At 38.2% G+C, this 14,340-nt stretch overlaps 1 protein-coding gene across 2 annotated transcripts in view; it reads left to right on the top strand.

Annotated features, from left to right (window-relative positions):
- ZDHHC21 (zDHHC palmitoyltransferase 21) overlaps window positions 1-11,839 on the top strand; it is a 38,889-nt gene extending 27,050 nt beyond the window's left edge. For both annotated transcript variants that reach the window (XM_086771298.1, XM_086771297.1), the window contains 2 exons: window positions 9,167-9,210; window positions 9,741-11,839. In XM_086771298.1, coding sequence (XP_086627424.1) covers window positions 9,167-9,210; window positions 9,741-9,873 — 177 coding nt within the window. In that variant the 3' untranslated portion in view covers window positions 9,874-11,839. The remainder of the gene's footprint in view (window positions 1-9,166; window positions 9,211-9,740) is intronic.
- Window positions 11,840-14,340: the final 2,501 nt, after the last annotated feature.

Raw genomic sequence — 14,340 nt, 5'->3', positions numbered from 1 at the left:
AGAGGCTTGGGAGAAAAAGTGATCTCTGGTAGAAATGAAAACTTTGTAACTTCTGTACTCAAATCTGGCTCTCACACAGAGAATGTTCTTAAGGCTGTACTGAGAGCTGTACTACTCGAGAAGGTGATTAACAGAGCAAGTTACCTAACATCCAGTAATTTCTCTGAGTAGGTTTACCGCCTCTCTTATTGTGGTTTCACTGATACGGTATCATTAGCACAAGGTTATTCATATCATATCTGGAGGTCCATGAAGCCAAAGAGCAAGGGAGGTGACTTCCTACAATGAGAGGAGAACAGCTGGTTGGCAAAAACTGTCCTTAGAGGAACTTTTGACATGAATTGTTCTGATGAAGAGGGGAGCAGCTGAGGTGGCCTCTGTATACGGGATTAGTGCTTTCTCCTAGAAACTAGCATATGTGAAACACAGTTCTAGCAGAAGGGGCACATGGCTCTTTTCATCCTCCTTCTCCAGTTGCTTTCCCCAAGCTCTGTTTGCCTTTACTCTCATCATCATCCTGAATTTTAACACTTCTTTCAGCTTGTACCTGAAATCATTCTTGGGGAACTTTCCTTTGGATACTTTGGAAATAGGGATATCAAAGTTTTTAATAGAATTTTAATAGAATAGAATCTCTTAAAAGTTTTCTCTAATTGAGAAGTCTCTGAAATAGGGAGAAATATAGGATCCTAATTTAGGAACTCTAAGATCCCAAGAAGATATTCTTCTTAGAATCTCAGCATAACAATTAGTCTGTTTACTTAGAATCTTCGTGTTCCTACGGAACTAGGTGAAAGAAATCAGTTTCACCCATGAAGAAAGCACTGATTGATGTAATTTCCAAAACGATCATATGTTTATATTGAAGGCCTACTTATCTTCCATGCTTGGTGCTTGCTTTTTCAGGTCTCTATTTCCCGTCATTGCTTGTAGGACTGATTTGAATTTTATATTCTTTAACTGGAAATGAGTCTGTATTCTCAAATTCCTAGGCAACATGATGTTTTTAGTTGACTTTGCTTGAGAAGTAAAAGCAAACTTAGTGTAAAAGAGTAAAATATTTTTTGTCGATTGCATCCTAGAAAGACTAAATGTTCTCCCACTGGGAATAACTGGAAAAAAAAAAAAAAGGTACCGCTTACTTAAGACTACTTCTAGCTGTTTCTGGTCCTGCAAGCTATTATTCCTCATTTGCTTCAACCACTACAGGATTAGAAGATAGCTCTAGTATAGACACTTTCAAACCTCATGAAGGCTGAGAGGTTTTTTTATTTGATGGTTTGTCATAAATAGTAAAAATACTATTTCTAGATAAATATCATTTTTCTTGAGATAGATAGTTCCATTTCAGAAAAATTTTAAATTTTCCACAAACAACATCCAAAACATACATTCTCTTGTGCAACTTCTGCCTCTGTCTATTAATGACATTGTATTGAAATGGGAAACACACAGTTTATCTAGAAAATAATATTTTGCACTTAAACTAGAAGAAAATCTTGAGGAGCATTTATCTATGTTACTCAATTTTATTTCTAATTACTTTTTTTCTGTAATTATATCAAATAATAAAAATCAAATGGAACCTAAAATGGTAACCAGAAACTTGCTTACTTTCTCAAGACCTGTTTTCTTGACATGTGTTTTTTTAGAAGTCCTCTCTCATTTGATATTTTTATATGTAACAGACACTTGTTTTCAAAAAAAATCCTTAACTAGCCTGTTTATTAATAAGAAAAAGCAAAAATTCACCGAGGGGAAAAAAAAAATCTCTTTCATCACCTACCGATTGCTTCTGATTTCTGATTGTAGGAGGTAAATAGCTGCAATTCAGGCTCTTTTAAAAAGGTGAAACTGTCAGAATACTTGTGTGTGTATTAGTAAAAAACTAGCCCTTGCATTCACATTTCTGTCACTCATGTTCCATTTTTGCTTTAAGAAAGTACTTCTGTATGTTTTCATGTCACTTCAACAGTTAAATGATGTTAAAGACCAATTTTTCTATTTGCACAGCAAGATTCTGACATAGGTTGTGTTTGATCTACAAAGAATTACTGTTGAACAAGTAATAAATAATATGGCATTTTTTTTAAACAATGGCTTGTCTGATTATTTTGATATTTGTTCTTATCTAATGAGATTTTAAATTGCAGCAGACACTACTAAGAAGTATTCAATTTGCTAACCTTTTATAGGGCTGATACCTTTTGCATATGTGAGGTTTTCTTCCTCTCAATATCTGCGTTGTTCTTTATTTTGTTGGCTGCCACCTGTCTGAAGCAATCAACCACTTCTTTCTCTTCCTCTGTACAAAAGGAAAATCCCATCTTCCCATGGATGGTGGAAGGTAACAGGATAATCAGTTCAGCAGTGATCCTCTGATGTCATTGTGGGAGCCCTGTAAAAGCGGATTATCTGTGACCCAGATAAAATAATTAGAAATTACTTGGACACTTACAAATAACTGATCTACTAATCTCATTTCCAAAGTTAAAAAAGGCCTGTCTCTCAACATAACACTACCAGATGTTTCAGTTAAACAGCATCCTTTGCAGAGACTAATCTGAACCCTAATTTTAAAGGATTACCTTTGGTCGTTTTTTATTTCAAACACTAAACAGTTTGTGTTTTCATTTTTCCATATGTTCTAACAAAGTATTTATGTAGAATTAAAAGAAATTTTCTTTATTTTTCCACTATAGTCCATCATATATGTTTTTATATGGGTGTTGTCTGTTAGTATTGCAGAGAAAAAGTTTTCATTAAAATTATTTAGTAATTAATTTTTTTTCTCTGGGACAGAACTATGTAATCAATGGGCTTTTATAGATTTAATAGATACCATGTCGCCTCTGTGGAAGGTAGTGGATGTATTATCATAAACTAAGTGGACAGTGACTTTATTAATTTAATTAATGCTACCAGGGTTTCCTGTTAATTAACTGTTTGAATGGTGTACAGTGATATGCCAATATCCTGGTGCATCAGTGCTGTGTGGATGTGGTAGAGAGAAATTTCCCTTTATTTGCTTTGGGTAGGATGGAAGGGAAAATAGTTTAACAGCTGGTGTTCAGCAGTCTGTCTGGTGCACAATACAATACCTACCGCATAAATTTTTCCCCTTAGAAGCATTTTAAAATGTTCATTTTTGTTAAGTGCTATGTTGTATTATTGTTGCAGTGCTTCTTCTTTTTACCTTCAAGTAGCAAACTTATTTCACTAGCTATTTTTTGTTGTTCTTGTAAACATCCATCTCTACATGAACCTCTTGAACATACTAATTCATGTATTCTGTTTTGTTTGGTGTGAGTAATAGTTAGAGTGAGCATGTAGTAAGGAACGTAATTCATTTTGCTCATGGTTTCTTTTTTTCTCAGAAGGGCAAAACTTCCTTTTAAGGAAATTGGAAAAAGATGGAAATTGTACAAAGTAATTTCAAGCTGTTAATTGTAGGATTTAATTTAATAGTATAATGCAAAAATGAAATGCAAACAATAAAAATGCCAGTGAAAAATTTAAAATTCTTTGTGTAATCAGTAAGTCAGACAAAATTTTACAAAGGTTGAAAAGCAAAATAATGAAAGTGTAACTGCAGTTATTCTGCTAATAAAACCAAAGACTTTTTAGTTCTTTGCATATTTTGTAGTGTTGATCCATTGCTATTTTAATATACAGAGTGCACAAGTGATCTAGTTGTGCTAAAATGCTTTTTGTCTTTAAAAATAAGTATCTTATAATTAAAAATATTTGTAATCATATCTTTAATCAGATAATCTATTAAATACTGTTTTGATTAGTGAAATACTAAGGGGTTTTCCTGTTTTTTCAAACATGGCAGAAATGTAATCAAGGAACTATTAATCCTCATAATTAAATTTAGCACAGAAGAAATTAGGATTGGAAGGGGAAATTAGGATTCCCAGGCAAACGTATTCATTACCTGGCTGTAATAAAATGGAAAATAAAAAATAATTGTAGAGGGAGAGTAAAAGTTATATAAATTATAAACCCAAATAGTAATTTGAAATTAGAATTTGAAATATTGCTTGTCAGATTTAGACATCAGACCATTAAAAGGGCTTCTATATGAGGAAGGTTAACAGCTAGCCTTCCTGAGCAATTTTTCCGTAATATTTTAGCCTTTTAAAGATCTTGGTAAATTTCAAGAAAAATAATACATTTTGTCATGTGTCTTGCTGTCATGCAGCTATCTGAACCTAACACACCATGGATTTTGACTGAAGAAGAGAGATCTGTTTGTATCATTTTCTTTGTAGATGTGTTCCTAATTTGTTATCAGATGTTTATTTTCATTGAATAATTTTCTAATGTCTAACAAATACATTGGAAATCTATTTAACTAAATTCATCAGAGCATAGAGGAGTGTGGGCATATTTCCTAGATATAACATTGAGTAGTTTCATTTTTCATTTTGCACACAATTCTCTGATGTAATGATTTAAAGTTAAAACTGAACTAGTAATTTTCAGGCTGAACCTAATCATAATTGATAAAATTAAACATTTTACCTTATTTCAGATATCTGGATTAAGAAAACAATGCTAAAAAGTGGCCAAATATAAACCTAAAATGTTATTCATGACAAAAAGGAACATTTCTGAAGTATTCTTTCTGAATACTTTCTGAAGTATTCTTTCTGTAAGATGTGCCGTATTTTATATTCTTCAATTGCTCACCTGTCATTTACATACATACAATGAAGGATGTTAGGTAGAAGAAAAGAAAAAATGTATTGTTCAGTTAGAGGATATGTTGTCTTGCACTGTCAGATAACAACAATGGCTGCAAATCTAAGAAGGCTTGCAGATTTTGTTTTTTCTCTTTCTGCTTTATCATACTTTCCTGTGGATTCTTGTATACTGAGTATTTGAAAATACTATGTTAAGAAAGCATAGCATAATGCTTATATTCTTCTGTTGCAAGTATTAAATAGAGCTGTATTGATTACTTGTGACTTTAAGCAAACACAGAAGAAAAATTGAACCAGAGATTGTGGCTGCATGCTTTGGAGTTAGTCCTGTGAGTTACGAATTACAGCTTCTCCTTTAGAAAACATGAATTAGTAAGAGGAAAATATTCTTTCCATGTGCTTCTTCCTTGACAAATTAGTTCATGATGAATCCCATCCTGTAGTACAGTTTCTTAAGCAGTGCCTATGCTCTTTTTAACAAATCTGTTTTTCCAGGCAGTTGGTTATGCTAATTAAAAATATAGATGTGAAAGAGATGTTCCTTTTATTAGCTAACACAGGTGCATTCCTTTGCAAATGAATCTCAAGTTGGTCTGCAGAATTCTCTTGTTGGTCTTACATATGTCTCTCCATTCCTTTCGTAACAGTCTTAGCTGCAGCAGTAGCTTATTTCACTTAGATCTTGAAGATGTGTAGTAAGTCCTCAAAGCAAAAAAAAAAAATCTTCATCCTCTCAGCAGAATCTGAACCTTTTGCCCTTTTTCTCTTGTTTTAAGGTGATATCTTATTAATGATTGCTGTGTTCGTTTCCTCTAATGTCTTTTGCCTTTCTCACTAAGGTATGATTTTTTTTTTCCTAATTGCTTTAAGATGCTTATCAGTGCATATGTATCTCTGAATAACCAGCTGCAGGAACAATTGTTGTTTCCAATCTTGATGATGACTTTGGGGGTCCAGATGAGCCATCATGTGAAATTAATCAGTTGTGGGTTAGTCAGTTTCATCTTGTATGCGATTGTATATTTTATGGGATTTTTTTTGAGATAGAGATTACTAGGACTCAATAGATAGGCCATGTTTGCTCATACCAAGTTCTTTTCAACTTTTGGATGAGTGCCAATTCTGCAAAAGATTTTGACATTGGCATTAGCTGTGAGTCTGGGGGAAAAAAAAAATATCTTAGCAGAGTTCTATTTGTATTAATAGTAATCCAAGCTGATAGTAGATGCAGACAGCCAAAGCCTCTTAGACTGAACACAGTAATACTGATGTTGTAGTAAAACCTTGGTATACAACAAATGCATAATTAGGACAGATGATATTCTGGTTGAAAGCCATTTGTGAGGTGTATTAATGAACAGAACACCTTGTCATTTGGAAGAATAGTGGTTATTCTGGTCCTCCTGTCTCCAAAAGAAGAAAAATTCATCTGTCTGAGAAGAAAGCCGTAAATAATGGGCCAAAACTCAACAGTGGCACTCTCCCTTTCCTTCCTCTCCTGTCTCCAGAGGGGCTACGGAGTTTCCTGGGGTGCTGTGAAGTTTCACTTTCATGTGAAAAGGTAAATTGGTTCATTCTCAAATGAAAGTACATTTCAAATGAGCCCAACTGTTTGGCAGCAGTGTTGGGGGAGGGAGGCTCTGAGGGGAATTTGGTTTCTTAAGTTCCGTCACGAGCACTTGTTAAGTAGTTGAACTTCAGAGAGAGATTTTTCCTCCCATTCCCTCCGGCCCTATTTCACAGCTTTTAAAATGTGGCTGTAAAGTTTTTGTATTTCTGAAGAAGTATCCCAGAAGCAAAGAATTCACTGCTCAGTCCAAATTCCTTTACTGTAAAGCAAAAGTATTCTAAAGTAGATGTTGGCATTTTAATAGAAGAAGGAAGGAAAGAATGGAGGATTTCCTTTGACTTCCTATCCAACTAAAATTCTTACTGTGTTTTAAAGGTGTGGAATCTTAAAAGTCTTTTCTTACAGTCATTTTCTGAGATTCCTGTTATGTTGCTTTCACTTAGTTCATTAATTTAATGGGTTATGTTTTTGAGAGAAGCAGATCCTGATGAGCATCTTTCAGGTTTTGATAACATGCCATGATAACAATTAAAAAGAAATACAGCCCCTAGTTCCCAACCTGGGAATTCCTCACAAAATCTCAAGTATAGGATTCTAGGGTGCAGTACAAACGTATTAATGAACAAACAATGTGGAGAAATATAGCAAAAATTCATATTTAAGGTATTATGTTGTTTTGTTACTTCTGCACCCGAAGCTGGTTTAGGGCTCCCTTTGTGAAATGAGCAGAAATCTTTGATAGCTAGAAATCAATTATAGTCCGGACTAGCATACTACTGTTGTAGAAAAAATCATTAGCAATCATTGCTTTTGAACATACCAGTATTATTTTGTACTGTCAGGTGGATAGCTTTGAGTTGACTAGAGGGCAATTCCTAGAGCTGAGATATTTTTGCAGTTACAGAAGAAGCCACAGCATCTCATGAAAATGCTGTTGCAACCTCACTGAAATGTCATGGAAGTAATATCTGTGTTTATTTAGTCCTTTTTATTGAGAAAGCTGTGCGTGAGTTTCTGTGTTCAGAAAAGCTGGTTGTCATTCTGACAGGAGCTGGACAAAAAGCTGGCCCAAGGGAGCAGAATGCCCCTTGCTCGTGCAGTCAGGCCCTACCCTCACAAGGAGAATGGCTTCTGTCTTGTGCTGCTTTCCTGCTGGCTGCGGCAGGTGAGGGGAACGCTCCAGACAGGCCCACCAGGTGGGGAGGAGAAGCGGTTTATCTATGGGAATGGAAAGAACAGGCAGTATTTACAGTCTGCTGCCTCCAGTCCTGTCCTCTCTTGCTATTGAGTGGTTGTTCAATAGGTTGTTCTGGCCCCTAACGATGGGGCCAGAATGGTTTACACGCGGTCTGCTGTGGGCATGCCTTCTCTGCACAACTGGGAAGAATGTCTGCGTCCTGGTGGGCTGGCGTGAGAAGAGGAGACTTTTCTCCTTTGCCATAGGGCATCTGGAATTCAGCAGGGCAGGTCGCAGGCAGAATTAAGATTTTTGCCATTTAGCATGTGGTAAGGGATCTTGTTCCAAAACTCATCAGAGCTGGGAATCAGATTTAGAAGGGGAAAATTTGGCAAGGGGAGATGAGGCCACCCGTGTCTGGTGAAGCAGCTTCCTGTACGTTGTTCCCCACTCACATTTCACCCGTCCCCTTCCAAGCTTTGTGAAAGACGGTGACAGAATCCCCGCAGCGCCTGCACTGGGTTGGATGCCCTGGTGGCAGGAACAATCAAAGAACACAGTATGGTTTTATTGCTTGGTAGTGTTTCCAGATGACAATGAAGTGGCAGCCTAATTAAACCGCAGCCCTTGTGTCCCTGTATGGCTGGGATAATAGAGACGGGCTCTCTTTTTCACTGAAACACTAGTGTAATCTGACAGGTGCATTATGTGTATGCCTAAATCAATGAACAGTAAAGTCAGATAGCAAGCAGCCGTGAAAAGGAGATGGAACCATGAGAAATATTTCAGTTGTTGTATTTTGGGCCTCATGAGTGATTTTGGGACATAATGAGCTGTGAACATGCATTGAAAACACTAATACTGCTGGAGTTAAAATTGAAGTGATACTCACAAAGCAAGACTTTTTGTTAAATATATAGTGCAAAAGTGAGGAAAAAAGTGCTATTGTTGGTAGTTTAAAAAGTTTTATTTGGGGATGATCTAAGCTTAAATTGATTTGTTAATTACAAAACTCTGTGACTCATTCAGAAAAGTAAAGTATGGACTTTATTTAGCATTAGTTACAAGAGTTCCTTCACCTTGCATATTATTTAGTTTTTGTTACATTTTAAGAGAATAATTTTTCTATTTGGCATTTACCTGTAGAAGTTACGGAAACTGATGGTATATTCCTAGTGGTGCTGTTTGCATTATAATACTCATGAAGATAACTATTTTAAAACTTCTTAATAGCTCCTGCTTTTCAAAATGCTGCATCTGTTAATAGTTGCATTTTACTAAATTTTCCTGTGGTTATCTCAGTGGACAACTCCTAAGTCTGGAATGAGTGCTTGTGAAAATTATGGCAAGAGTGCAGGTTATACACATTACTTCTAATTGTAATATCTGAATTCATTTTAGCTGTAATAATGCTGTAAGTTTTTGTTGACATCCTGTGGTATGTGCTATCATAGTAAAACTGCACGGTATAGTTTCACATCATGTTTGTGAAAATCATTTAACAGACTGAGTAAATTTGCACATATAATCTCACAGCTGTTTAAAACTACTGTGGCGTATGAGTAATGTGTAACTTACTGGACTAGTGCCAAAGCAGTGTGCGCTAAGAGTTGTTTCCCTGCTTTATTTAGTTGCTTTCATAATGACATTTTAACAGTTAGGAATGTAAATAAATACTGTTTCATTGTGTTTTCTTTTCTCCAACAGGACACTACAAGTATAGAAAAAATGTCAAACTGTTGTGATGACATGTAAGTGCTGTAAAATTTCTACGTTTATTTGCCAAAAAGCTAAAGGAGTAGCTGCTATTTTTAATTGTGTGAGAGACAAAAGGAACTGAAGGCACTGTTAGGATTATTTTGCATGGTGCTGTGCCGTGTACTTCCTATCTCTAGCAGCAGCTCACTAATCTTTTAATATTGGTTGCACACAAAATAGCCTCACATTATTCCCATTCCTTCCAAAGCCAGTGAAACTACGTTTTCTTTCAGAAGTACAGATCAAAAGACACTTTCTGCTGTGTCTTGACATACATTGCATTGATTCTGAGGTTCTCCTCTGCTTCAAAAGTTGCCTTCAGTTGATTGATGACACAGATAGTTTCTGTTCTCCAAACTTAAGTCTCAGCTGCGTGCCGTAATGAAAGGAAAGCTATGTTTGTGATGCTGGGACACAATTCATTGGAGTCCAGTAATGGATCCCCAGCCAACCTGCATTGTTCTAGCTGACTGAAGTGCACCATGGGTGTGCTGTCTTTCACTAATAATGCTGTCTTCTATAGATCGAGGCCCCGAAAGCCATGGCAGCAGACCTTCTCAGAAGTTTTTGGCACTCGCTGGAAGATCCTGTGGTTTATTCCTTTCAGGCAGAGGCAACCACTGCGAGTTCCCTACCACTTTGCCAATCACGTCTGAACAGATGGATGGTGGGCACAGATGGGTCCTCCATGATGTAAGTGCGCTACAGGTTTTGTGAAATAGGACCATGACAGTCTTCAAGTCGATTAAATCTACCCACCCATCGTAGGCATCACAGGGAGCCCCAGGCTTTATTTTAATAGTGGTCTTGATTCTGTTCTGAGATTAATACAAGTTGTATGTTTAACTTAAGGCGTATGTACTTTCAAATTAGCTTTCCAAGGGGATTTCTTTTGTCTTTGAGGTTAAGACCAAAACCAGTGACTGGAATGCAGTCTTACTCTATTTGTTTCATACTGTACTGGTTCTCTTGATTTTTTTATTTTTTTGGTAGGAAACACTGAAGTTTACATTGATTGTTAGCCTTCCCACTAAGTGTCTTATTCTGCCTTGAATTTTTTTTATTGTTTTTGTCAGTATGTCTGTATAGATAATATTCACGTCTTTTTTCTGCTGCATATGTTTAAAATTCCCTGATAACTGCCATCTATTTATGATACACGATAGTAATCCTGCAGCACCGCACTGTAAAAGGTGACATTTAAAACTGAGGCAGACTTCTTCCTAAGCCTTTCTCAGAGAGGTTTTTATAAATACACGTAAATGTATGTGTTTATATAGAGAGATCTTACATCTTATAATCTATCTTTCTGCATAGATATGATCTTAGTGCAAAATATTTGTGTCTTTTTGTCAAGGAAAGCGATAAAATGTTCCAGGGTAAACTATGCAGATAGAAAGCATGTTTTCCCTGTAGCCCATGGATTTCTCTGCAATAATTCAACAAAGCAGTTGTATGGTGCAAATACTAGAATTATTACTTTTTAAAAATACTGATCTAATTAGTTAGCATAATGTACCGTAAACAAGAGTATATTATCAATAAAGTTATAAATTTTCTATTTAGTTTTGTTTAGTCCTGATTAGCTGGAATTGATCTAAGTGTTTGTATATAGGAAATAGACGTGAAAATATTTTAAAATATTTATACATAAATACAGATATTTGCTACTAACATGTATAATAAAGTATATTAACTGATTTAATAGGGTACTATGTTGATGTACGACAGCTTGTTGTGGGCCCTTTAAGCATGGAAGCAGTTAACCAAAGAAAGCATCCCTAAGATTACATCTGGTAAAATTATGATGATTCCCAAAGCACTGGCTTAGCTTTGCTGTATCTGGAAAAATTCTGTAATTTATTACAGAGTTCTGTATTTATACAAATACCAGCATGAGATGTTTGTGATTTTTTAAAGTTCTGTGAATTTTTATGATAAATTCACAGCTTCAGTGTTTTTGATTAGGCTGCCTACTGTGTTTGTTGTCTAGACTAACAGGACTGGGATCCACTTTAAATGACAGCCACGCAACAGGATAATAAAAGGCACAAAATTAGGGTGTAATATACGCAGGCTGTGTTTGGAGATAGAAGTAGTTCGTTTGTGAACGGTTAATTCAAAGAGAAGGGCTGGATTTGTCATGAGTGGTAGTCGTAACGAATTTTTAGATCAGCTCTTTTAAAATCTTACCAGAGTCACTGCCAATGGTGAATGCCCCTTTGTTGAATTAACAGATTTTGATGATCCATTTAAAGCTACAAAAGGTGCATTTTAAAAATCACTTGGATTTTAAAGTTTTGTCGACTTCAGACATTTGAACCAGCTTCACTTTCCCTCTCCTTTTCAAAGTAGATGCAATAGTTTCTTCATTTTAATTTCAAGCCTAATTGTCAATGTTTTTTTCAAGGCATTTTTATACAAAAGTTTAGGTTTTCTTTAGGATGGTATTGGCAGCAATATTAAAACAAAACAAAGCTTGAGGAAAGTGGGTGGAAAGGCTGAAGCAGTGCTTGACATTTAAAACAATGTGCATATACATTATAAAGTAATGGCTGTATTCTCTGGGGTTTTTTTTAAGAAATTGCAGTATTACAGTCTGTGTGAAACACACAGGGGAATTACATGCCAATATTTAAATCTGTTTCATGAGCAAGTGTTCTGGTTTTGTTAGTGAGGGGGGGCCTAAGGTGGCAGCTTCTGTAGGAAACTGCTAGAAGTCGCTCCCCTTTGTTCAGGGGACTTGGCCGGGCCTAGGGTGGACCCGCTGCTGGCCAAGGCCAAGCCAATTGGTAGCAGAATGTCCCGTGATAACGCCTCTGCGATAACGTATTTAAGTAGGGGAAAACAGAAAAAAAAAAGAGGAGAAGATGTGAAGCAGCTGAGCGGGGGGCAGAGAGGGGGAGGCGCGAGCCTCATGGGCCTTGCAGGCCTCACCCTCTGGCCTCCCGCCGGGCAGCCGACTGGGCCCAACTCGGCCCGGCCTGGCTGCAAGAAGTGGAGAGGAGATGAGAAGTGAATAAGATGTAAAAAGGATCCTGAGAGACGTCTGCCAGCCTGTTGTGAGGAACGGCTGCAGACACCAAGGACAGTGAAGAAGGAGGAGGAGGAGTAACGCGGCTCCTGGCCAAGATTCCTCTGCAACTCGTGGTGAAGACCATGGTGGAGCGGGTTGTCCCCCTGCAGCCCATGGAGGTCCACGGAGGGGGAGAGATCCACCTGCAGCCCGTGGAGGACCCCATGCTGGAGCAGGTGGAGGCCTGAAGGAGGCTGTGGCCTGTGGAGGGCCTGCTGGGACAGCTGTTCTGGAGGGACTGCACCCCATGGAAGAGATGACCCACGCCGGAGCAGTTTCACGAAGGACTGTGGCCCATGGGAGGGGCCCCACGATGGAGCAGGGGAGGAATGCGAGGAGTTCTTCCCCCGACGATGATACAGCGGCGTAAAACAACGCGTGATGAACTGACCGCGACCCCCATTCCCTTTCCCCCCGCCGTGCCGCTCGGGAGGGGAAGGTAGTAGAGATAATGTTAAGCCCGGGAAGAGGGAAGGGTGGGGGGAGGTTATCTTGTTCCCTGTCTCATTCTCCTGCTAATTTTAGAAATAAATGAATAGTTTTCCCCAAGTCGAGTCTGTTTTGCCCGTGATGGTAACTTTAAGGATTTCTCCCCGTCCTTATCTCAAACCTTGAGCCATTTTTCTTATATCATCTCCTCCTATTCTCTCGGAGGGTGGGGGGAGTGAGAGACAGACTGCGTACTCTGGTCCTGATCGGGGCTGAACTACGACAGCAAAACATTGTAGTTTTTTAATTTTTTGTTTTTCATGCTAATGCATTGTCGTTGTTAGCAGACCATGCCGTTCTGAAGCTCGTTGGGAAAGAGGATCAATAATTTAGCTGTTCTGGACACATCCACTGCGGGGGCACGCAGCTGTGATCTCCCTTTGTGGGAGGTCCCCTGCGGGGACGGGGACGGGGACGCGCCCCTGCCCCCGCGCGCCCGGCGCCCTCTGTCGGCCGTCCCGCGCAACCACAGCGGGGCCTGGCCCCGCGGCGGGGGCGGCGCCCTTGTGACGCAGCGGGCGCCGCGGGCTTCGGGGGGAGACGGGGCGGCAGCAACTTCAGTTTTTGTCCCAGTTCTGAGTATGCGGAGGGGAGAAGGGGGAATTTGGAGAGGCTTCATTCTGAGGAGGCGCTGGCCTTTGTTCTTTGAATGACAGGCCTCTAAAAATGTAAAAGTAATCAAAATATTTTAAAGAATTTTAGCCGACGACTCTATCATACGAGTTTGTTAGGGTAGCTTTTCTGAAACTGGTTCCCAGAAACAGTTGCTCCAGCAGGGAAAGATCAGGTAGACCTTAATGATCTAATCTGAAATCCTCTAAACTGTGAAATCCTTGAAATCTTTTGAACCTTTACTTTGAAAAGTAGTTCTTTCCTTCCAGCTCTCCTTCATGATTTCTTATTTTACTAGAAACTGTCTTCTTAAGGCTCATTAGTGCTTGTCATTGTTATTCATTTAAAAATCTCACAGATGGTAGTGATGAATTTCACCCTGAACTATTCCTAAAATAAAAACTAAGTGTACTTTCTGAAGAGTAACGGTTGCATACAACATAGTGGATCTTAACTAGTGTCACCTAGTACTTCTCATTCAGTCCTGTACTTCTACAGTCGTGTTACGTGTGCAAGCATAATAAACTGATTTTTTTTTTTAGCATTGTGTATAAGAAATATACTTTTATTCATAGTCAGTAACTGATTGAAAGTTAGCTGTCAGAAGACAAAGGTACTGTTTTGGTTTTTGTATCTGATGTTAAAGTCTGTGGACGAAGGTTTGAATCCAATGAAGTGATCCAACTGAGCATTGTAGCTGTCCTTCAGTGCCGATAAAAATAATTTTGGGCAGGTTTGTATATACATAGCAGAAGCCCAATGTATACACTTCTCAGGGCCTGTCCCTTCTCTGTACGACCATTTCCCTCTGAAAGGATTTTTCTTTTCTGCCTTCAATATAAATTGCTGTTAGTCGTAACTGATACCCACTTTGTAGCTCTCTCTTAGCTCTTAACTAGGTGCAATGAGTAGTGGGCACATGATGTGCTTTTTCAAATCCTGGTAG

Source organism: Chlamydotis macqueenii, chromosome Z, assembly GCF_036417535.1.
Source record: "Chlamydotis macqueenii isolate bChlMac1 chromosome Z, bChlMac1.mat, whole genome shotgun sequence".
Taxonomy (NCBI): domain Eukaryota; kingdom Metazoa; phylum Chordata; class Aves; order Otidiformes; family Otididae; genus Chlamydotis; species Chlamydotis macqueenii.
Note: the sequence above shows the minus strand (reverse complement) of the source record. Positions and strands in the feature narration are given on the sequence as shown.